The sequence below is a fragment of the Manis javanica genome, chromosome 9, assembly GCF_040802235.1.
Source record: "Manis javanica isolate MJ-LG chromosome 9, MJ_LKY, whole genome shotgun sequence".
NCBI classification, from domain to species: Eukaryota; Metazoa; Chordata; class Mammalia; order Pholidota; family Manidae; genus Manis; species Manis javanica.
In genome coordinates this window covers 51,243,972-51,268,732 of record NC_133164.1, presented here as the reverse complement: position 1 = coordinate 51,268,732, position 24,761 = coordinate 51,243,972, and the positions used below count along the sequence as shown (strand labels likewise).

General features: G+C 37.0%; 1 protein-coding gene across 9 annotated transcripts in view; it reads right to left on the bottom strand.

Annotated features, from left to right (window-relative positions):
- The window catches only part of NAA16 (N-alpha-acetyltransferase 16, NatA auxiliary subunit), a 79,563-nt gene that overhangs the window by 37,223 nt on the left and 17,579 nt on the right, over positions 1–24,761 (bottom strand). For 7 of the 9 annotated variants that reach the window (XM_037022962.2, XM_037022964.2, XM_037022965.2 and 4 more), the window contains 2 exons: positions 22,173–22,292; positions 19,675–19,770 (listed from right to left, as the gene is read on the bottom strand). The exons of 1 other annotated variant lie outside the window; for it this stretch is intronic. In XM_037022962.2, coding sequence (XP_036878857.1) covers positions 19,675–19,770; positions 22,173–22,292 — 216 coding nt within the window. The remainder of the gene's footprint in view (positions 1–19,674; positions 19,771–22,172; positions 22,293–24,761) is intronic. One more of the 9 variants, XM_037022960.2, reaches the window with a different exon arrangement.

Genomic DNA, 24,761 nt, shown 5'->3' with positions numbered 1-24,761 from the left:
AGGGTTAATATATAAGGATATGGATTTGCCCACTCATTAAAAAAAGTACATACATATCATGAATGGTTTAACCTGAAGTTTGAAAATTCAAAATACCTTGTAAGGATTTCCTTATGAATCTCAACACTACAAAAAACCTAACAACCCAAAGTGGTTGTTTGTATTTGTTGTGACTGTGTTGAACAAAACAAGAACACTCAATATAATTAGATGTCATAAAAATTTGTAAGAGAAATTTGTATCTTATTGAGGGGAAAATTTATCTAATATAAAAATAGGTTCAGCATTTAACTCATCTGCTGCAAAGACTGTTTTCAGATAATCTCTAATCTTCTGTTAGATCACATGCAAAGCACAGGTCTTTCGAAAATCACAGATGACCAAGACAACACAGGATTTCACTCTGGGTTAAATATACATCATTACTTCATTAAAAATCCGAAGTTGACTCAGAGATCAACTCTTTCCAGCACTTGCTCTGATGTAAGGCAAACGTTAACAATATTATGGTGGACAATAAGAGATGCTGCTGCTTAGAGGACTGCATATTCCTCTGCTCACTTTGTGTGTGACCTTTGACAAATAATCTGTCCAGTAAAAACTTCACTTTCTCCATCTAAGATGAGAGCAAGATGGTAAGTATACAGCAGTAAGCAGGGTGTCTGGCACACAGTAGCCACTCAAATGCTGTCTATCATTATATGCCGTAATACCTGACAGCTACTGTATTTCTACAGTTAAAAATCTTTTCCATATTTGCTAACATCCACTGAAAAAACCGAGCGTTTTACCTTCTGTCACAGGCTGTTCTGAACTCTTTTTGGTCAACTTTCTTAGTCTCTTCAGCTCATACTGGCAGATTGGACTTAAAAGATAATATGCTCAACTTTCAATTATCCATAATACTGAAAGCGTCATCTCCCATTAAACTGTTATTTAGTGTGCACCTATGAGAAAAATGAGGAAGCCCTGTATATGCTAACATAGGACTGAACTCAACGCAGAGTTAAATGAAAAGAAAAACCAGATACACAGAAATCTATGCTACCTCTTTTGTAACAAGGGAGAAGAAAAAAAGCTGAACACAAACTTCACATACACATTTTTGCTGATATATACCCCAAGTATTTCTGGAAGAATACACCATCTACTGTTAACAATAGCTTCTTCTAGAGAAGTAACCTGGTGGCCAGGGGACAGAGACAGGAAAAAGACTTTTTAACTCAAAATCCTTGAGTACCCTTTTATTTGGAACGGTATGAGTGTATTCTCTCAATGAGAAGCCTACACACAACTACTCAACAGCTCAGTCACACATTAATCCTAAAATATTTATCAATCTCATAATTTTTTCTTCAGGCATTAAAAAAAAACTTTCATAAAAACAATCTTTCCTCTTTTTAGTTATTTTAAAATAATTTTTAGTTTCCCCCCCATAGTCATTTAGGAGAAAAAAAAAGACCATCAATCATTATGTGCCTGTTTAGCATTACAGCTTACAAAACAGGTTATTCAACTGCACAGATGCTATGTTAATTCTACTCTAGATGTGTAGCATGGATTCACATAATAACCAATGCCTCAAACCACTGTTAAAACAATTAACAAATTCAGCAAGATTAGACTATTTCTGATTTGCTTAAAGTTTATTCTAAATAATGAATCATGTTCTCACTACAAAAAAGTTATGTGACCTAATGGAGATGCTAATACAGTATATAAAGGTACCAATCAACAGTTGTACTTCAACTTACACAATATTATATGTCAATTATAGCTTAATAAAAAATAATTAATCCACAGTCGCAGGGGAGCCATCAGGTGAGAAACTGGGGATCAACAGAGGTGAGGCTTAGAACCTCACCCCCCCATGTTTTGAGAGAAACCTTCTGCATCTGTGGATGTTTTAATGCCCTTGTCTAGCTTGGATTAGCACACAGTCTACAGGCACACACCTGATCATCTACAATTGCTCTCTTACAACACTAAACTATGTTTTCTACCTTTATCTTGTATCTACCTAACACCTCAGCATTTTATTAAAAATAATAAAGGGAGAAATGTGGTATCCACATATAAATCAAGTATAAAAATCAAACGAGTATTCATCTTTGAACTGACTGTTTATAGTTCATAATGAGTGATCAAAACCAAAAGTTTCTGTGATGACTGCCCTTGTACTATTCACCATGTAACTTATTCACTATGTAAGAATTTGGTCTCCATGTAAGAACTTGTTCATTATGCTTCACAAGATTGGAGACTGATGAAAATTAGGCTTGGGGTGGATTAATGATTATACATTGAGCATTGAGTCCCCTATACAGAATTGTATTGTTGTTAACAACCATTTGATCAAAAAAAATAAGAGAGATGCACTCACAAAAATAATTAATTAATTAATCAATTAATTAATCAAATAATTAATTAATTAATTAATTAAAGTACACACTTCCAATTGTAAAATAAGTAAGTAACCGGGATGTAATGTATAGCATAAGGAATATACTCAAAATATTGTGACAACTTGGTATGGAGATAGCTGGTACCTAGAATTATCATGTATATAAATGTTCAATCACTGTTGTACACCTGAAACTAATGTAATACTGTATCTCAACTACCCTTCAATAAAAATAATTATCTAATATGAGGAGGAGCTTCCAGCATCAGCACTCTCTGGAGGACTCGTGCCGGGGGATGAGCATCAAAAAGCCTCCACAGGGATCTGGGTGATGCTGTGGTTGTGGCTGCGTCCACCCCACTGTTTCCTGGACTTGCCATTGGAATGAGGAGGGAGATGTCTAGGCTGGCATGTGCATACAGTGAGACAACGAATTTGACCGGATCTGTACTGTTGGAACTCAACCAGGAGTTGGGAGGGGTGCAAGTTGTAGCGCTCCAAAATCTTATGACTATAGACTATCTACGGTTAAAAGAACATATGGGATGTGAACAGATCCCAGAAATGGGCTGCTTTAATCTGTCGGATTTTTCTCAGACTGTTCAAGTACAGTTGGACAATATCCATCATATCACAGACAAATTTTCACAAATACCTAGGGTGCCTAAATGGTTTTCTTGGCTTCACTGGAGATGGATGGTAATTATAGATTTCCTATGTTTATGTCACCGTATTCCTATTATGTTAATATGTGTGTGCAAATTAGTTAGTAGTTCAAAACCTATACATGCTTAAGGTACTCTACAAGAAGTTATGTCAAAGAAATAATCAATCCTCCCATGTTTTCTTCCACATGCTACCTCTATAGCTTTTCTTCTTCCTTCCTAATTACAACCCTTAAATAGAATTCGTGCCTCATATCGAATTTACCGAGTATCATAATTCCTCCAAGTGGTAAAGATACCTCGAGACAAGTGCTGAGCATAGAAGCCACAGGGCATAAATCTGCAAAGAAGTAAAAAGCTAACCTTTTCAAACAATATGGCTTCTCTCTCACTTACCAACTTTACATTTCCCTGTATGGCCCCTGAAGATGACTGGTTAGCCAGAGATGGGTAAGATTCCTCAAGGGAGGAACAACCTAAGACAGGCACAGTCACAGGGGGGCCATCAGGTGAGAAATTGGGGATCAACAGAGGTGAGGCTCAGAACCTCATCCCCCCTGCTTTGAGAGAAATCTTCTGCATCCGTGGATGTTTTGCTGCCCTTGTCTAGCTTGGATAAATACTTAGTCCATAGGCACACACCTGATCATCTACATTTGCCCTCTTACAGCACTAAACTATGTTTTCTACCTTTATCTTGCATCTACCTACCACTTCAGCATTTTATTAAAAATGAAAATAATAATAATAATAAAGGTTGAAATGTGGGATCCACATATAAATCAAGTATAAAAATCAAACGAATATTCATATTTGATCTGATGGTTTATAGTTCATAATGCGTGATCAAAACCGAAAGTTTCTGTGATGAATGCCCTTGTACTGTTTACCATGTAAGAATTTATTCACTATGTAAGAAAAAAAAAAATGCAACCCAAAAAAATAATAATTATCTAAAATAAATAAATAAATAAATAAATAAATAAATAAAAATAGAGGGAGAAATGTGGGATCCACATATAAATCAAGTATAAAAATCAAACGAATATCCAGATTTGACCTGATTGTTTATAGTTCACAATGCGTGATCAAAACCGAAAGTTTCTGTGATGACTGCCCTTGTACTGTTCACCATGTAAGAACTTTTTCACTGTGGAAGAATTTGTTCACCATGTAAGAACTTGTTCGTTATGCTTTAGAAGATTGGAGACTGACAAGAATTAGGCTTGAGATGGATTAATGATTATGCATTGAGCACTGAGTCCCCTATACAGAATTTTATTGTTGTTAACAACCATTTGATCAATAAATATGAGAGATGCCCTCTAAAAAAAAAAAATTAGGCAAGGCGGAGCCACGATGGCGGCGTGAGCAGAGCAGTGGAAATCTCCTCCCAAAAACACAGAGCTATGAAAATATAACAAAGAAAAATCTTCCTAAAATAGAGACCACAGGACACAGGACAACATCCAGACCACATCCACACCTGCAAGAACCCAGCGCCTTGCGAAGGGGGTAAGATACAAGCCCCAGCTCGGCGGGACGTGAGCGTCCCTCCCCCCGGCTCCCGGTGGGTGGAAAGAAACCGGAGCGGTTTTTTTTTTTTTTTTGACGAGTGCTTTTTGGAAGCCTTAAAAGGACAGGGACCCCGTTGCTAGGGAGGCAGGGTGGCGGGACCGGTGAGCGGGTGCCTGAAACCAGCACTTAAGGATGGAGGAAATCGCGTTTTCCCCTTTTTTTTCCCTCTTTTTGGCGAGTGCTTTTTGGAAGGCTTAAAGGGACAGGGACCCCGGTGCTAGGGAGGCAGGGCGGCGGGACTGGTGAGCAGGTGCCTGGGACCGGCGCCTGAGGACAAAGAATATCCCGCGTTCTTCCCTGCGGTACCGGTGGCCGGGTGCCTGAGACTGGCACCTGAGGACGGAGGAAATCGCGCGTTTTTCTACTTTTTTTTTCTCTTTTTGGCGAGTGCTTTTTGGAAGCCTTAAAGGGACAGGGAACCACGGACAGGTGCCTGGGACCGGCGCCTGAGGACAAAGAAAATCGAGCGTTTTTCCCTGCAGGACCAGTGGGTGGGTGCTTTTTGGAAGCCTTGAAGGGATAGGGACCCTGGTGCTAGGGAGGCAGGGCAGCAGGACCAGTGAGCGGGTGCTAAGGCCGGCACCTGAGGACAAAAAAAAAAAATTAAGTGTATTTTCCTTTTTTTTTTTTTTTCTGTTCCCTCTGTAATTGTTACTGTTGTTGTTTTGGTTTGGAGAGTGCTTTTTGGAAGTCTTAAAGGGGCAGGACAGGTGACTTAGACTAGAGGCAGGGAATGTGGGGATCTTTGGGCACTCTAACTCCCTGGGCAGCAGGGAGCACAGAGGCCCCTTACGGAGATAAATAGCCTCCCGGCCGCTCCCGCTCCAACGGGGCTCCACCATATTGGAGGAGCAGCCCCAGCCAGGCCACGCCCACAGCAACAGCGGAGATAAACCCCATAGCAACTGGGCAGGAAGCAGAAGCCCTGTCTGCACACAGCTGCCCAGCACAAGCCACTAGAGGTCGCTATTCTCCCAGGAGAGGAAGGCCACAAACCAACAAGAAGGGAAGCTCTTCCAGCGGTAACAGGTACCAGCTCTGCACACTATCTCTATCACCATGAAAAGACATAACTACAGGCAGACAAAGATCACAGAGACAACACCTGAGAAGGAGACAGACCTAACCAGTCCTCCTGAAAAAGAATTCAAAATAAAAATCATGAACATGCTGACAGAGATGCAGAGAAAAATGCAAGAGCAGTGGGATGAAGTCCGGAAGGAGATCACAGATGTCAGGAAGGAGATCACAGAAGTGAAACAATCCCTGGAAGGATTTATAAGCAGAATGGATAAGATGCAAGAGGCCATTGAAGGAATAGAAGCCAGAGAACAGGAACGTATAGAAGCTCACACAGAGAGAGATAAAAGGACCTCCAGGAATGAAACAACACTAAGAGAACTATGTGACCAATCCAAAAGGAATAATATTCGTATTATAGGGATACCAGAAGAAGAAGAAAGAGGAAAAGGGATAGAAAGTCTCTTTGAAGAAATAATTGCTGAAAACTTCCCCAAACTGGGGGAGGAAATAATCAAACAGCCCATGGAATTACACAGAACCAAAGAGGATCCAAAGAGGATCCAAAGAGGACAACACCAAGACACATAGTAATTAAAATGGCAAGGATCAAGGACAAGGAAAGAGTTTTAAAGGCAGCTAGAGAGAAAAAGGTCACCTATAAAGGAAAACCCATCAGGCTAACATCAGACTTCTCGACAGAAACCCTACAGGCCAGAAGAGAATGGCATGATATATTTAATGCAATGAAACAGAAGGGCCTTGAACCAAGGATACTGTATCCAGCACGACTATCATTTAAATATGATGGCGGGATTAAACAGTTCCCAGACAAGCAAAAGCTGAGGGAATTTGCTTCCCACAAACCACCTCTACAGGGCATACTACAGGGACTGCTCTAAGTGGCAGCACCCTGAAAAAGAGCACAGAACAAAACACACAACATATGAAGAATGGAGGAGGAGGAATAAGAAGGGAGAGAAGAAAAGAATCTACAGACAGTGTATATAACAGCTCAATAAGCGAGCTAAGTTAGGCAGTAAGATACTAAAGAAGCTAACCTCGAACCTTTGGTAACCACGAATTTAAAGCCTGCAATGGCAATAAGTACATATCTCTCAATAGTCATCCTAAAAGTAAATGGACTTAATGCACCAATCAAAAGACATCGAGTAACAGAATGGATAAAAAAGCAAGACCCATCTATATGCTGCTTACAAGAAACTCACCTTAAACCCAAAGATAAGCATAGACTAAAAGTCAAGAGATGGAAAAACATATTTCAGGCAAACAACAGTGAGAAGAAAGCAGGGGTTGCAGTACTAATATCAGACAAAATAGACTTCAAAACAAAGAAAGTAACAAGAGATAAAGAAGGACACTACATAATGATAAAGGGCTCAGTCCAACAAGAGGATATAACCATTCTAAATATATATGCACCCAACACAGGAGCACCAGCTTATGTGAAGCAAATACTAACAGAACTAAAGAGGGAAATAGACTGCAATGCATTCATTTTAAGAGACTTCAACACACCACTCACCCCAAAGGATAGATCCACTGGGCAGAAAATAAGTAAGGACACAGAGGCACTGAACAACACCCTAGAACAGATGGACCTAATAGACATCTATAGAACTCTACATCCAAAAGCAACAGGATATACATTCTTCTCAAGTGCACATGGAACATTCTCCAGAATAGACCACATACTAGCTCACAAAAAGAGCCTCAGTAAACTCCAAAATATTGAAATTCTACCAACCAATTTTTCAGACCACAAAGGTATAAAAGTAGAAATAAATTCTACAAAGAAAACAAAAAGGCTCACAAACACATGGAGGCTTAACAACATGCTACTAAATAATCAATGGATCAATGAACAAATCAAAATAGAGATCAAGGAATATATAGAAACAAATGACAACAACAACACTAAGCCCCAACTTCTGTGGGACCCAGCGAAAGCAGTCTTAAGAGGAAAGCATATAGCAATCCAGGAACACTTGAAAAAGGAAGAACAATCCCAAATGAATAGTCTAACATCACAATTATCAAAACTGGAAAAAGAAGAACAAATGAGGCCTAAAGTCAGCAGAAGGAGGGACATAATAAAGATCAGAGAAGAAATAAACAAAATTGAGAAGAATAAAACAATAGCAAAAATCAACAAAACCAAGAGCTGGTTCTTTGAGAAAATAAACAAAATAGATAAGCCTCTAGCCAAACTGATTAAGAGAAAAAGAGAGTCAACACAAATCAACATAATCAGAAATGAGAATGGAAAAATCACGACAGACTCCACAGAAATACAAAGAATTATTAAAGACTACTATGAAAACCTATATGCCAACAAGCTGGAAAACCTAGAAGAAATGGACAACTTCCTAGAAAAATACACCCTCCCAAGACTGACAAAGGAAGAAACACAAAAGTTAAACAAACCAATTACAAGCAAAGAAATTGAAACAGTAATCAAAAAACTACCCAAGAACAAAACCCCGTGGCCGCACAGATTTACGTCGGAATTTTGTCAGACACAAAGAGAAGACATAATACCATTCTCCTTAAAGTGCTCCAAAAAATAGAAGAAGAGGGAATACTCCCAAACTCATTCTATGAAGCCAACATCACCCTAATACCAAAACCAGGCAAAGAACCCACCAAAAAAGAAAATTACAGACCACTATCCCTGATGAATGTAGATGCAAAAACACCCAATAAAATATTAGTAAACAGAATTCAACACTATATCAAAAGGATCATACACCATGCCCAAGTGGGATTCATCCCAGGGATGCAAGGATGGTACAACATTCGAAAACCCATCAACATAATCCACCACATCAACAAAAAGACAGACAAAAACCACATGATCATCTCCATAGATGCTGAAAAAGCATTTGACAAAATTCCATTCATGATAAAAACTCTCAGCAAAATGGGCATAGAGGGCAAGTACCTCAACATAATAAAGGCCATATATGATAAACCCACAGCCAGCATTATACTAAACAGCGAGAAGCTGAAAGCATTTCCTCTGAGATCGGGAACAACACAGGCATGCCCACTCTCCCCACTGTTATTTAACATAGTACTGGAGGTCCTAGCCATGGCAATCAGACAAAACAAAGAAATACAAGGAATCCAGATTGGTAAAGAAGAAGTTAAACTGTCACTATTTGCAGATGATATGATACTGTACATAAAAAACCCTAAAGACTCCACTCCAAAACTACTAGAACTGGTATCGGAATACAGCAAAGTTGCAGGATACAAAATTAACACACAGAAATCTGTAGCTTTCCTATACACTAACAATGAACTAATAGAAAGAGAAATCAGGAAAACAATTCCATTCACAATTGCATCAAAAAGAATAAAATACCTAGGAATAAACCTAACCAAGGAAGTGAAAGACTTATACTCTGAAAACTACAAGTCACTCTTAAGAGAAATTAAAGGGGACACTAATAAATGGAAACTCATCCCATGCTCATGGCTAGGAAGAATTAATATTGTCAATGGCCATCCTGCCCAAAGCAATATACAGATTTGATACAATCCCTCTCAAATTACCAGCAACATTCTTCAATGAATTAGAACAAATAATTCAAAAATTCATATGGAAACACCAAAGACCCCGAATAGCCAAAGCAATCCTGAAAAAGAAGAATAAAGTAGGGGGGATCTCACTCCCCAACTTCAAGCTCTACTACAAAGCCATAGTAATCAAGACAATTTGGTACTGGCACAAGAACAGAGCCACAGACCAGTGGAACAGATTAGAGACCCCAGAAATTAACCCAAACATATATGGTCAATTAGTATTTGATAAAGGAGCCATGGACATACAATGGCAAAATGACAGTCTCTTCAACAGATGGTGCTGGCAAAACTGGACAGCTACATGTAGGAGAATGAAACTGGACCATTGTCTAACCCCATATACAAAGGTAAACTCAAAATGGATCAAAGACCTGAATGTAAGTCACGAAACCATTAAACTCTTGGAAAAAAACATAGGCAAAAACCTCTTAGACATAAACATGAGTGATCTCTTCTTGAACATATCTCCCCGGGCAAGGAAAACAACAGCAAAAATGAGCAAGTGGGACTACATTAAGCTGAAAAGCTTCTGTACAGCGAAAGACACCATCAATAGAACAAAAAGGAACCCTACAGTATGGGAGAATATATTTGAAAATGACAGATCTGATAAAGGCTTGACGTCCAGAATATATAAAGAGCTCACATGCCTCAACAAACAAAAAACAAATAACCCAATTAAAAAATGGGAAGAGGAACTGAACAGACAGTTCTCCAAAAAAGAAATACAGATGGCCAAGAGACACATGAAAAGATGCTCCACATCGCTAATTATCAGAGAAATGCAAATTAAAACTACAATGAGGTATCACCTCACACCAGTAAGGATACCTGCCATCCAAAAGACAAACAACAACAAATGTTGGCGAGGCTGTGGAGAAAGGGGAACCCTCCTACACTGCTGGTGGGAATGTAAATTAGTTCAACCATTGTGGAAAGCAGTATGGAGGTGCATCAAAATGCTCAAAACAGACCTACCATTTGACCCAGGAATTCCACTCCTAGGAATTTACCCTAAGAACGCAGCAATCAAGTTTGAGAAAGACAGATGCACTCCTATGTTTATCGCAGCACTATTTACAATAGCCAAGAATTGGAAGCAACCTAAATGTCCATCGGTAGATGAATGGATAAAGAAGATGTGGTACATATACACAATGGAATACTACTCAGCCATAAGAAGTGGAAAAATCCAACCATTTGCAGCAACATGGATGGAGCTGGAGAGTATTATGCTCAGTGAAATAAGCCAAGCGGAGAAAGAGAAATACCAAATGATTTCACTCATCTGAGGAGTATAGGAACAAAGGAAAAACTGAAGGAACAAAACAGCAGCAGAATTACAGAACCCAAAAATGGACTAACAGGTACCAAAGGGAAAGGAACTGGGGAGGATGGGTGGGCAGGGAGGGATAAGGGGGGGGAAGAAGAAGGGGGGTATTAAGATTAGCATGCATGGGGGGAGGGAGAAAGGGGAGGGTGGGCTGCACAACACAGAGAGGACAAGTAGTGACTCTACCACATTTTGCTAAGCTGATGGACAGTAACCGTAATGTGGTTGTTAGGGGGGGACCTGATATAGCGGAGAGCATAGTAAACATAGTATTCTTCAGGTAAGTGTAGATTAAAAATTAAAAAAAAAAAAAAAAGAAAGAAAGAAAGAAAAGGGGGATTACTCCTTAACAGGATAAAACTATTGGTAAATCAAAGATCAACGCATGCTTTAAATATCCTTAATGTTTATCACTTAAAGGGTGTCAGATGATCAGCTATGGAGGTACTCTTTTCTGATAATATTCCTTTCTCTTAATTAAAAAAAAAAAAAAAAAAAAAAAAGCAGTTACTGTGTGCTGACCTCCAATGAGTTCTGCACAGTGGTATAGAGGGCATGTCAAAGTGTGGGCAAAGGGTCTGTTTGTTTCTATGCAGAAGATCAAGGCCTATCTTGGATACCCAGAAAATGAACTAAGATATGATATGAGGAGGAGCTTCCGGCATCAGCACTCTCTGGAGGACTCGTGCCGGGGGATGATCATCAAAAAGCCTCCACAGGGATCCGGACGATGCTGCGCTTGTGGCTGCATTCAGCCCACCGCCTCCTGGACTTGCCATAAGAAGGAGGAGGGAGATGTCTAGGCTGGCATGTGCATACAGTGAGACAACGAATTTGACTGGATCTGTACTGTTGGAACTCAACCAGGAGTTGGGAGGGGTGCAAGTTGTAGCACCCCAAAATCTCATGACTATAGACTATCTATGGTTAAAAGAACATATGGGATGTGAACAGATCCCAGAAATGGGCTGTTTTAATTTGTCTGATGGTTCAAGTACAGTTTGAAAATATCCATCATATCATAGATAAATTTTCACAAATACCTAGGGTGCCTAAATGGTTTTCTTGGCTTCACTGGAGATGGATGGTAATTATAGATTTGCTTTGTTTATGTCACCGTATTCCTATTATGTTAATATGTGTGTGCAAATTAGTTAGTAGTTTAAAACCTATACATACTTAAGGTACTATACAAGAAGATATGTCAAAGAAATAATCAATCCTCCCAAGTTTCCTTCATATGCTACATCTATAGCTTTTCTTCTTCCTTCCTAATTACAAACCTTAAATAGAATTCGTGCCTCATATAGAATTTACCGAGTATCATAATTCCTCCAGGTGGTAAAGATACCTCGAGACAAGTGCTGGGCATAGAAGCCACAGGGCATAAATCTGCAAAGAAGTAAAAAGCTAACCTTTGCAAACAATATGGCTTCTCTCTCACTTACCAACTTTACATTTCCCTGTATGGCCCCGGAAGATGACTGGTTAGCCAGAGACGGGTAAGATTCCTCAAGGGAGGAACAACCTAAGACAGGCACAGTCGCAGGGGGGCCATCAGGTGAGAATTTGGGGATCAACAGAGGTGAGGCTCAGAACCTCACCCCCCCTGCTTTGAGAGAAATCTTCTGCATCCGTGGATGTCTTGCTGCCCTTGTCTAGCCTGGATTAATACTTAGTCCATAGGCACACACCTGACCATCTGATCATCTACATTTGCCTTCTTACAGCACTAAACTATGTTTTCTACCTTTATCTTGCATCTACCTACCACTTCAGCATTTTATTAAAAATAAAAATAATAATAATAATAGGAGAAATGTGGGATCAACATATAAATCAAGTACAAAAATCAAATGAATATTCATATTTGACCTGATGGTTTATAGGTCATATTGCATGATCAAAACCGAAAGTTTCTGTGATGAATGCCCTTGTACTGTTCACCATGTAAGAATTTATTCACTCTGTAAGAATTCGTTCACCATGTAAGAACTTGTTCGTTATGCTTCAGAAGATTGGAGACTGACGAGAATTAGGCTTGAGATGGATTAATGATTGTACATTGAGCATTGACCCCCCTATACTGAATTTTATTGTTGTTAACAACCATTTGATCAATAAATATGAGAGATGCCCTCTCAAAAAAAAAAAAAAAAAAGAATAAAATACCTAGGAATAAACCTAACCAAGGAAGTGAAAGACTTTTACTCTGAAAACTACAAGTCACTCTTAAGAGAAATTAAAGGGGACACTAATAAATGGAAACTCATCCCATGCTCATGGCTAGGAAGAATTAATATTGTCAATGGCCATCCTGCCCAAAGCAATATACAGATTTGATACAATCCCTCTCAAATTACCAGCAACATTCTTCAATGAATTGGAACAAATAATTCAAAAATTCATATGGAAACACCAAAGACTCCAAATAGCCAAAGCAATCCTGAAAAAGAAGAATAAAGTAGGGGGGATCTCACTCCCCAACTTCAAGCTCTACTACAAAGCCATAGTAATCAAGACAATTTGGTACTGGCACAAGAACAGAGCCACAGACCAGTGGAACAGATTAGAGACTCCAGACATTAACCCAAACATATATGGTCAATTAATATTTGATAAAGGAGCCATGGACATACAATGGCAAAATGACAGTCTCATCAATAGATGGTGCTGGCAAAACTGGACAGCTACATGTAGGAGAATGAAACTGGACCATTGTCTAACCCCATATACAAAGGTAAACTCAAAATGGATCAAAGACCTGAATGTAAGTCATGAAACCATTAAACTCTTGGAAAAAAACATAGGCAAAAACCTCTTAGACATAAACATGAGTGACCTCTTCTTGAACATATCTCCCCGGGCAAGGAAAACAACAGCAAAAATGAGCAAGTGGGACTACATTAAGCTGAAAAGCTTCTGTACAGCGAAAGACACCATCAATAGAACAAAAAGGAACCCTACAGTATGGGAGAATATATTTGAAAATCACACATCCAATAAAGGCTTGACGTCCAGAATATATAAAGAGCTCACACGCCTCAACAAACAAAAAACAAATAAAGCAATTAAAAAATGGGCAGAAGAACTGAACAGACAGTTCTCTAAAAAAGAAATACAGATGGCCAAGAGACACATGAAAAGATGCTTCACATCGCTAATTATCAGAGAAATGCAAATTAAAACTACAATGAGGTATCACCTCACACCAGTAAGGATACCTGCCATCCAAAAGACAAAACAACAACAAATGTTGGCGAGGCTGTGGAGAAAGGGGAACCCTCCTACACTGCTGGTGGGAATGTAAATTAGTTCAACCATTGTGGAAAGCAGTATGGAGGTTCATCAAAATGCTCAAAACAGACCTACCATTTGACCCAGGAATTCCACTCCTAGGAATTTACCCTAAGAACGCAGCAATCAAGTTTGAGAAAGACAGATGCACACCTATGTTTATCGCAGCACTATTTACAATAGCCAAGAATTGGAAGCAACCTAAATGTCCATCGGTAGATGAATGGATAAAGAAGATGTGGTACATATACACAATGGAATACTACTCAGCCATAAGAAGTGGAAAAATCCAACCATTTGCAGCAACATGGATGGAGCTGGAGAGTATTATGCTCAGTAAAATAAGCCACGCAGAGAAAGAGAAATACCAAATGATTTCACTCATCTGAGGAGTATAAGAACAAAGGAAAAACCGAAGGAACAAAATAGCAGCGGAATTACAGAACCCAAAAATGGACTAACAGGTACCAAAGGGAAAGGAACTGGGGAGGATGGGTGGGCAGTGAGGGATAAGGGGGGGGAAGAAGAAGAGGGGTATTAAGATTAGCATGCATGGGGGGGAGGGAGAAAGGGGAGGGTGGGCTGCACAACACAGAGAGGACAAGTAGTGATTGTACAACATTTTGCTAAGCTGATGAACAGTAACCGTAATGTGGTTGTTAGGGGGGACCTGATATAGGGGAGAGCATAGTAAACATAGTATTCTTCATGTAAGTGTAGATTAAAGATTAAAAAAAAAATAGAAAGAAAGAAAAGGGGGATTACTCCTTGATAGGATAAAACTATTGGTAAATCAAAGATCAACGCATGCTTTAAATATCCTTAATGTTGATCACTTAAAGGGTGTCAGATGATCAGCTATGGAGGTACTCTTTTCTGATAATATTCCTTTCTCTTAAAAAAAAAAAAAAAACAGTTACTGTGTGCTGACCTCCAATGAGTTCTGCACAGTGGTATAGAGGGCATGCCAAAGTGTGGGCAAAGGGCCTGTTTGTTTCTATGCAGAAGATCAAGGCCTAGCTTGGATACCCAGAAAATGAACTAAGATACGATATGAGGAGGAGCTTCCGGCATCAGCACTCTCTGGAGGACTTGTGCCAGGGGATGATCATCAAAAAGCCTCCACAGGGATCCGGACGATGCTGCGCTTGTGGCTGCATCCAGCCCACCGTCTCCTGGACTTGCCATAGGAATGAGGAGGGAGATGTCTAGGCTGGCATGTGCATACAGTGAGGCAACGAATTTGACCGGATCTGTACTGTTGGAACTCAACCAGGAGTTGGGAGGGGTGCAAGTTGTAGCGCTCCAAAATCTTATGACTATAGACTATCTACGGTTAAAGGAACATATGGGATGTGAACAGATCCCAGAAGTGGGCTGCTTTAATTTGTCTGATTTCTCTCAGACGGTTCAAGTACAGTTGGACAATATCCATCATATCATAGACAAATTTTCACAAATGCCTAGGGTGCCTAAATGGTTTTCTTGGCTTCACTGGAGATGGATGGTAATTATAGATTTGCTTTGTTTATGTCACCGTATTCCTATTATGTTAATATGTGTTTGCAAATTAGTTAGTAGTTTAAAACCTATACATACTTAAGGTACTCTACAAGAAGATATGTCAAAGAAATAATCAATCCTCCCATGTTTCCTTCATATGCTACATCTATAGCTTTTCTTCTTCCTTCCTAATTACAACCCTTAAATAGAATTCGTGCCTCATATAGAATTTACCAAGTATCATAATTCCTCCAGGTGGTAAAGATACCTCAAGACACGTGCTGGGCATAGAAGCCACAGGGCATAAATCTGCAAAGAAGTAAAAAGCTAACCTTTGCAAACAATATGGCTTCTCTCTCACTTACCAACTTTACATTTCCCTGTATGGCCCCGGAAGATGACTGGTTAGCCAGAGACGCGTAAGATTCCTCAAGGGAGGAACAACTTAAGACAGGCACAGTCGCAGGGGGGCCATCAAGTGAGAATTTGGGGATCAACAGAGGTGAGGCTCAGAACCTCACCCCCCCTGCTTTGAGAGAAATCTTCTGCATCCGTGGATGTCTTGCTGCCCTTGCCTAGCCTGGATTAATACTTAGTCCATAGGCACACACCTGATCATCTGATCATCTACATTTGCCTTCTTACAGCACTAAACTATGTTTTCTATCTTTATCTTGCATCTACCTACCACTTCAGCATTTTATTAAAAATAAAAATAATAATAATAATAGGAGAAATGTGGGATCAACATATAAATCAAGTACAAAAAGCAAACGAATATTCATATTTGACCTGATTGTTTATAGGTCATAATGCATGATCAAAACCGAAAGTTTCTGTGATGAATGCCCTTGTACTGTTCACCATGTAAGAATTTATTCACTATGTAAGAATTCCTTCACCATGTAAGAACTTGTTCGTTATGCTTCAGAAGATTGGAGACTGACGAGAATTAGGCTTGAGATGGATTAATGATTGTACATTGAGCGTTGACCCCCCTATAGTGAATTTTATTGTTGTTAACAACCATTTGATCAATAAATATGAGAGATGCCCTCTCAAAAAAAAAGAAAAAATCAAACGAATATTCATATTTGACCTGATTGTTTATAGGTCATAATGCGTGATCAAAACCTAAAGTTTCTGTGATGAATGCCCTTGTACTGTTCACCATGTAAGAATTTATTCACTATGTAAGAATTCATTCACCATGTAAGAACTTGTTCATTATGCTTCAGAAGATTGGAGACTGACGAGAATTAGACTTGAGATGGATTAATGATTGTACATTGAGCATTGACCCCCCCTATACTGAATTTTATTGTTGTTAACAACCATTTGATCAATAAATATGAGAGATGCCCTCTCAAAAAAAAGAAAAAAAAAAAACTAAAGGAAGATCTAAACTAGTTGTGAGGTGAATGAAGAAAACTAAAAACAATTTGGTAATTATCAAGTCTTTCCCCTTATTTTTGTAACTCAGAAGTAAAGTACTAAGTGCCCGTGTTGAAATAAAAATAAAATAAAATAAAATAAACCTTTGCAAATCAACAAAAAAATAAATAAATAAAAAATAATGCAACAAAAATAGTAAGTAATGGAGCAAAATTTGATTACCATTCTCCCTGGATTACATCCTTCTTTCTCTCCCCTTGGCCAGTAAAGACTAATAGGACATGATGAATTAAACAGTTACTTGAAAAATAGCTATATTCCTCATTATTTTTACAGCACTTAACTGTTGGGAGAATCTCCCCAGGACCTCTGCTGTTCACTATTTTGTAGTTTTAAGCCTTTTTATCTAAAAACTGAGAAGCCTTTTTTAAAACTTCCACCTTTTATCCTCAAGTTCCATTAGGTTTCTTGAAAAAGATCTTACTGCTTTTCATAATGCTGAGATGACTTTCTCATTATACATAAAAGTATTTCTAGACAGGTAAAAAAAAAACTTCATGAAGTATTCAGCTTTTGCAGAGGTACAACTGAGTATTTGCACAATTTTATATATGCACACTGGAGCCTTGTAAATACAAGTATGTTAGAACTTCACAGTGTTGTTGACCTTGAAGCCCATGCCATCAGACCCCTCAAATGAGACCTATCTTGTGAAATGGTCCTTTCAGCATTTCAAAGAGAGAATGTCGCAGAGGGTCCAGGATGATTCCACTTTAACCTAAGTCACACTTAACAATGAATAGTTGCTTCCAGATATCTTTCCGTAAAAATACATTTCCTATTAGGTACTGAGAGTTCTCAGCAAACTTTATTATTTGACAAAAATCTAGGTAGTGTAAGTATGAAGCCCCACGTCCCACAAAGGAACAACAGAACTAAGAAGTCTTGTTTGTTATCTTAAAGTAAAATGAGTTTCATTTTTTTTTACTAAGAGGCATGTGAATGCATTTGAAAGCTTCAAACCAAAAGAATATTCCTATTCACACTGTAAAACATAAGACAGTATTACCTTGAGACTAAAAAACAAAGAGAAAGAGAAGTCACACACAAAAGGCCACTATGGTATGACACCATTTATATGAAATGTAAAATAGGCAAAATAGGCAATCTATAGGTGTAGAAAGTATGGTAGTGGTTGCCTGGTGCTAGGAGCAGGGACCGAGGGTAGTGAGTGACTGCTCATCAGTATGAGGTTTCTTTCTGCAGTAATGAAAACTTTCTGAAGCCAGACACTGATAATGCTTGCACAATTCCATGAATATACTAAAATATTGAACTGAAACACTTTTTAAAACCACAACTTTGCATACTTTAAAAAGTGAATTTTATGACACATGAATTGTATTTCTAAAAGCTGTTATTTTTTAACAAAGAAAAAAATACAGAAATGCAAACCAAAGCCATCTTCCATAAAGCACTTTTACTAAGGAATTACTCCTCCCTGCACAGTATCTGCATCACCCCATCTTGGAAATCAAAATGTATTTAGTAGAATTCTAAAAAGTCCTGTAGAAACCTGGTTGCTATATTTAACCAATAAGTTTCCCAAACTCACTTGACTGAAGAATATCTCAGTAAACTAGCACCCTCCCAACCAAGCCTAATAATATTCACTTGGACATCATGTTTTAGGGAAGACATTAGGGAAACCTGCACTTGGTATTTCATCAAGTCAAAACAATAAAAGAGAAGATCAGAAAAATATTATGCATCATCTGGAACTGGAATGCACAGTGGAAAACTGATTTTTTTAATAAATTCAAATCTACTGTTTAAACCAATATATTTCTAAGAGGTACTTCATATATTTTTAAAGACAGTCAACAAGAAACATTTAGTTCCAATGAATCTTTTGATAAAGACAAACCCAATTACTAAAACAGATTATTTCCATTGTAAATGAGAATTCATTAGAAAATATACTGCTCCCAACCCCATGCCTAGAATAGATTTTCAAAGCTGTATTAGTTTTCTAGGGTCTGAAGTACCAAAAAACATGACAAAAGTCCAAATAAATAATTCATAATCTATAGCATTCAACTAAAAATAAAGTCAACTTTAAGAAAAGGGTACATTTTCTATAAAATCATCAACAAAGAAACAAAGATACTATCTAACATTAATACTCTACACCTCCTCTACAGTCCAAAAGTCAGCAAGTTCAGCTATATGCAAACAGCTGGATCAAGGTCATGAATACATTATTGTCAAATAAAAGCAAATCAGAATAAATAACAGAGTGCTCCAATTTATATAAAACAAAAGCAGGATTCTTTTTGTTTTTAGTTCTAGGGATACAAAATACATGGAGATCTAGAAAAACAGTGGCACCATAAAAAGTAAATTTCAGAAAAGTGGTCAAATCTAAGGAAAGAGAGCCTTCGAAGGTAATGGTGGTATTGTCATCTTAAACACTGCTGGGTAGAAAGAGTTCACAACTCTTTAAATTTATGCTCAGAAAAGAAGATTTAAAACTGCAAAATTTTCACTACTTAAATTACAATACCTAACATACAATATGTCATCAATTCTAGGGTATTTACCCTTCTAAATAAGATGTTTATTTTTAAAGTCATGTAAGAAAAACAATTTTATATAGATATCTTCTGATACTTAAAACTAACATACTGCTCTACACTCAACACTTACTAACACATACATAATAAATACATAACTGATCACTCCCACCCCCACAAAACTGATGTAGATGTAAAACTCTATACCAGAAACAAATTTTAAAAATGTTAATGGTGTTGACGGATTTCAACAAATAATTATTAGAGTTACAAAAGATATCCTCATATTACCTGGGACAAGATTCAAAGGTAATCTTCTAGGTGAAATTGCTCTGGGGTGCTGCTTACTAATGTCTTCATAAATTTGAAGCCTCTCTTCTAAAGTGCCTATTATCAGTAAATATGCATGAGATTCAAAGCATCAAAACTTTTATCTGTGATAAAATGCTAGTAAACTTTAAAAATTGTTATAAAGACTGCATTTTTGACATTAAAACAGCTCTCAATTTTTTAAAGAATGGACTTTAAAACTTTGTGACAGTGAAGTAATATAGTCAATAAATCACCATTTTACACCCAATCTCCACAGAAATCCAAAACTTCATCACAACAGGTTCGATATACAACTCAAATCATATACACACTAGACACAGACTCAAGCTACACTGTGCTTCTCTATACATTCCTTAGTGCATGACCCACGAAAAAGAAAATGTTCCTTTATAAATATACCTTACTTAAACCCTCCAATCCAGTGAGGCCTATGTATACCCCCACAAAAGTCTATAGTGCTTATTGATTAGGCTTAAAGAAGCAACGGTTTTAGGACCATAAATGCAAATGTTTTATACTTAAAAAGATTAACTAAATTTCTAAGGTAGCTTTTACACTTAAAATCTTCAATGAAATTCCATTTTAAAGAGCCCCATTAGTACAGACTGTTTTAGGTGGAAATTATTTCTCTCAAATTTTAGTTAAGTATACTTCCAACAGATAATGCATCTTCACTCCCAAGACCAACCTAATTTTATAGTACTGAAGACAGGACCTATGTATAAACTACGTGCTACTCTGAACAACAATGTGTAGAGTAGGGTCCGGGTCTAGTTCATTAATTCTAAAATAATATTCTGAGTAACTTACAGAGAAGAGCTCACTCACATGCATTATTTACATAAGCAATAAGACAATCTATAGCAGAATTTTAAGAGAAAGCAAACTTGTTTTTAAACTCTAAGGATTTAGGTGGATTTTAATTCAGACCACAGAAATATAATTATTTTAAGAATAACACATGGTGCTAGCAATCAAAGTATCTCCACAGAAAAACTAGTGTTAAGTCATGAAGATTATAAATACTGCACTTTAAAAAGTAAAGTTTGACTCTGTTTAGACTCCCTTCCCCCAGTAATATGTTCTGGAGTCCCAGTGTGACTGGATTTTAAAAACTGGGATGTGTGAAAAATTCTGTTAATGATTTGGAGGTGTCTTTAAATATTAAGGACGCTTGCACTAAAATTCACATGAAGGATATTGCATATTTTACAAAAGTAGTTCTTATGCTTATGCCTTATCTTAGAGAATGACAAGCTGTAAGTACAAAAAAATTTTCTCCACTATCCCAGATATTAATTCTTATAAATGTCATGAAATTAATATTAAGACAAAACCAGTGCATCTCAATGCCCTATTTGAGTTACAAGCTAGAGCCCAAGAACTAACCACAGGGGAGGAAAAGGTCCTAAGGAACCTGAAAAGATAAAAGTAGTTAGTTTTTTAAACAATAAATTTAAAGTAAGCATGGATCCTGACATATGGAACAATTTAAATTCATTTTTCTAAAACACTAAAATATCTGTATTATGAACTGCATGTAACTTGTAATTTAAAGAAATATCATAGGTATCTCACATTTCCAACCCTCAGACATATGACTTTTGTCCTTTAAAAGAAAAAAATACTGATCGAATCAATATTTTAATTCGTTTTCTTACAAACAATTAAAGAAACATTTTAAAATAATTTGTGATATTAAATTTTAAATGCAGGAGAAAAGTTTGGGTCAATTTATAACAATGACTAGGATACAACAAACTTTTCTCATAGCTCAAGCTAATATAAATGAATATGGGTAGCTACCTGTTTACTATGCTTTTTAAATTTAAAAATTCTGCTATTTCAACACCCTTGAGACATAGTTTCATCATTAATTCAGCCATGTATTTACCCATGAGTAAGAACATTTTAGGAAAATTTAACTGCTACACAACATCTAATTATGAAAATATTAGGGAAAACGGGGAGTAATGCTCTAGATTTCTGAAAAAGATCTCAGTTATCTAATTTCAAATACGATGTATAACATTTTGTTTAATACAATTTGGCCTACTTTGAAATTAAGAGAATAATTTTATGCTTGTGCTATATAGTACATACCATGAGCAAAATTTCTTTTGCCCAATTCTTATGTTTAGAAGGTTGAGGTAACAGACCACTAATTCTTTAAAAATATTAAATTATTATAACATTACTAAAAAAGGGAATGCTCTTTTTCTTCCCTCTAGTTAGTCTAACATTTTAATGGATCAAGTAATCTAAATTACAAGCATTTATCACAAGTATAAATATTTGAATTCATTTTCTTCCCATGTTTAACCTGTAATTTTCTTAAATGGAAAAAAGATCACTAATGCTAAAACTACTTATCCTCAAATATTATTACAACTTTATATTTTATTATACTTCAAACATTAGTTAAGAGAAGGGAGAGGAAAAAAATCATTACATACTAAGTTGTAGAGCTTTTTCCAAGCCTTCATAATAACACCAATTTTCTGCATTCCGATCAATCAAGTTTTTGAATACTTCACTGGCTTCTTTTAATCTTCCCAATTTCAACAGCATTTCCCCTAAAATTAAGTTTAAAGTCACATTCATTTTTATTAGACATTAAATACCTTTCTGATCCCAGAGATTTCACTAAGCATTATTAATATAATAGATCTTTAAGAAAGAACTGTATCTGTTTCCCTTTGGGGCATGTCTTCAGAGATGAACGTTCGTTTACACTGACAGCATTCATTTTTGGTTCCCTCCTACACCTTGAATATACATACAGGATATTTAGGTTCTTAATAAAAATATCCGCATTACGCACATTTTCATATACCTTTTAAGACAACTAAAGACTCCCTATACAGACTGGCAAACAATTCTAATCCCTACCTTCCTACTGTAAGATTTGAATGTACTTTCTCTGATCAGCTCACTTATTAAACAATTCTCCACTCAATTCTCTTGGTTTCCTTTCCAGGTCACGAAAATTGGAGTTAACTCAGTAGAACAAAAACACTAAAAACCACAGCACACAAAAACCAAGAAATCACACAAAACATGTTCACAAGCAGATCACTTTTAATTCAATTCCCTTTAAGTAAGCTACACAAATTGCAAGTGGGTACAGGAAATGAATGTTTAAACCTCTCAGATACAATGGAAAGTACACCTAATCCAAGATAGGGAGATTCTCTAAATAGAATGTATCTCAACTTCCTATCCCTAAGATTGCCTACTCCCCAAAGAATCTATTTCAAACAAATCACCCTTGGAAATGTCTTCAGTCACACTATGTCAGCTTTCAAAACTGAAGGAATAAAATGGCAGCAGACTCAGAGACTCCAAGAATGAACTAGTGGTTACCAAAGGGGAGGGGTGTGGGAGGGCGGGTGGGGAGGGAGGGAGAAGGGGGATTGAGGGGTATTATGTTTAGTACACATGGTGTGGGGGATCACGGGGAGAACAGTGCAGCACAGAGAAGGCACATAGTGGATCTCTGGCAACTTGCTGCACTGATGGACAGTGACTGCACTGGGGTATGGGTGGGGACTTGATAATATGGGTAAATGTAGTAACCACATTGTTTTTTCATGTGAAACCTTCATAAGAGTGTATATCAATCATACCTTAATAAAAAAAAATTCCCAAGATAAAAAAAATAAAATAAAAAAATGAGTGGTTATTATAAACTATTATCTTACTATTTATATATTTACACATTCTCTAGAATAAGACTAGGTGTAATTACCAGTTTTGCTACTGTATAACTTGTGACCTTGAGCAAGCTACAAACTTTCAATACCATATCCTTACCTATAAAATATCAACTGCTTTTGTGAAATTCAAACAAAATAATTTACTTACAGTGGTTATCACAGTGCTTGATACAAAGCGAATACACATAAATGTTTGCTACCTAAAACTATAAACATGCCCCATTCCTCTACAATTAATTTCTGGCTAGTCCAATTTTTACCCTGCTTACCCTAGTTTTAACAGCATATTTTTAAATTCCAAAACCCTTTGTTACCTGCCTTCACCACAGGCAAAGGATTAGAGGAATATGTAAGCTAAGTAAGTATTGCATATTCATGAAGTGAAAATCTCTATTTTATAAGTTTCTTTAAAGGATCTCAATATGTTAATGACTGAAAGACATAAACATGTAAATATCAAAGGTCTGTGGGCCTGTAAAGTTCCCTGAAAAAATTAAAATAACCTGTCCATATAAGCAGTATAGATCACTGGCTTTATATTCAATTAATGTCCTCCGAATTATGGATGAATGTGGCTATGATGCAACTCACTGAATTTTTTAATGAGACTTGATCTCACTACATCATATCTATTTTAATGTATTTAGTCTATTTAATACCGTATCTTTTTAATCACTGCATTCCTTATTGATGTTACAACACAAAGGCAAAGAGAAAAACCTGAAGATTAGGATTTCATCAAATAGCAATAATACACCAAAATGTAAAAATAATCATTTTCTTTGCTTCCATCAATTATAGGTGGTAAAAAAAGAAACCAAAATATTAAATGATTTATCCATATTCTACCTACTTATCTGCAGTTTACCAAAGTATGAAAAATAGTGTTGTAGACAATATTGGTATTAGTATTATTCACAATAAAAACGAAATCAGCAAGTTGTTATACATTAACAAGAGTAGAATTCAGCCGTTAAAAGTAAGGACTCATGAAAAGACATGGAAGAAATCTAAATGAATACTACTACTAAGTGAAAGAAACCAACCTGAAAAGGCTACATACTACAGAATTCCAACTACATGACATTCTGGAAAAGGTACAACCAGATACAGTAAAAGGATCAGTGATCATCAGGGATTAGGGCAGAGAGAAACAAACACAGCACAGAAAATCTTTAGGGCAGTTAAACTACTCTGTATGACACTATAATGTTGGATATATTTGTCAAAACCTAGAAGAGGTGCAACACCAAGAGTGAACCCAAGTGTAAACTACAGACTATGGGTGATAATGACATGTCAATATAGGTTCAATGACTGTAACAA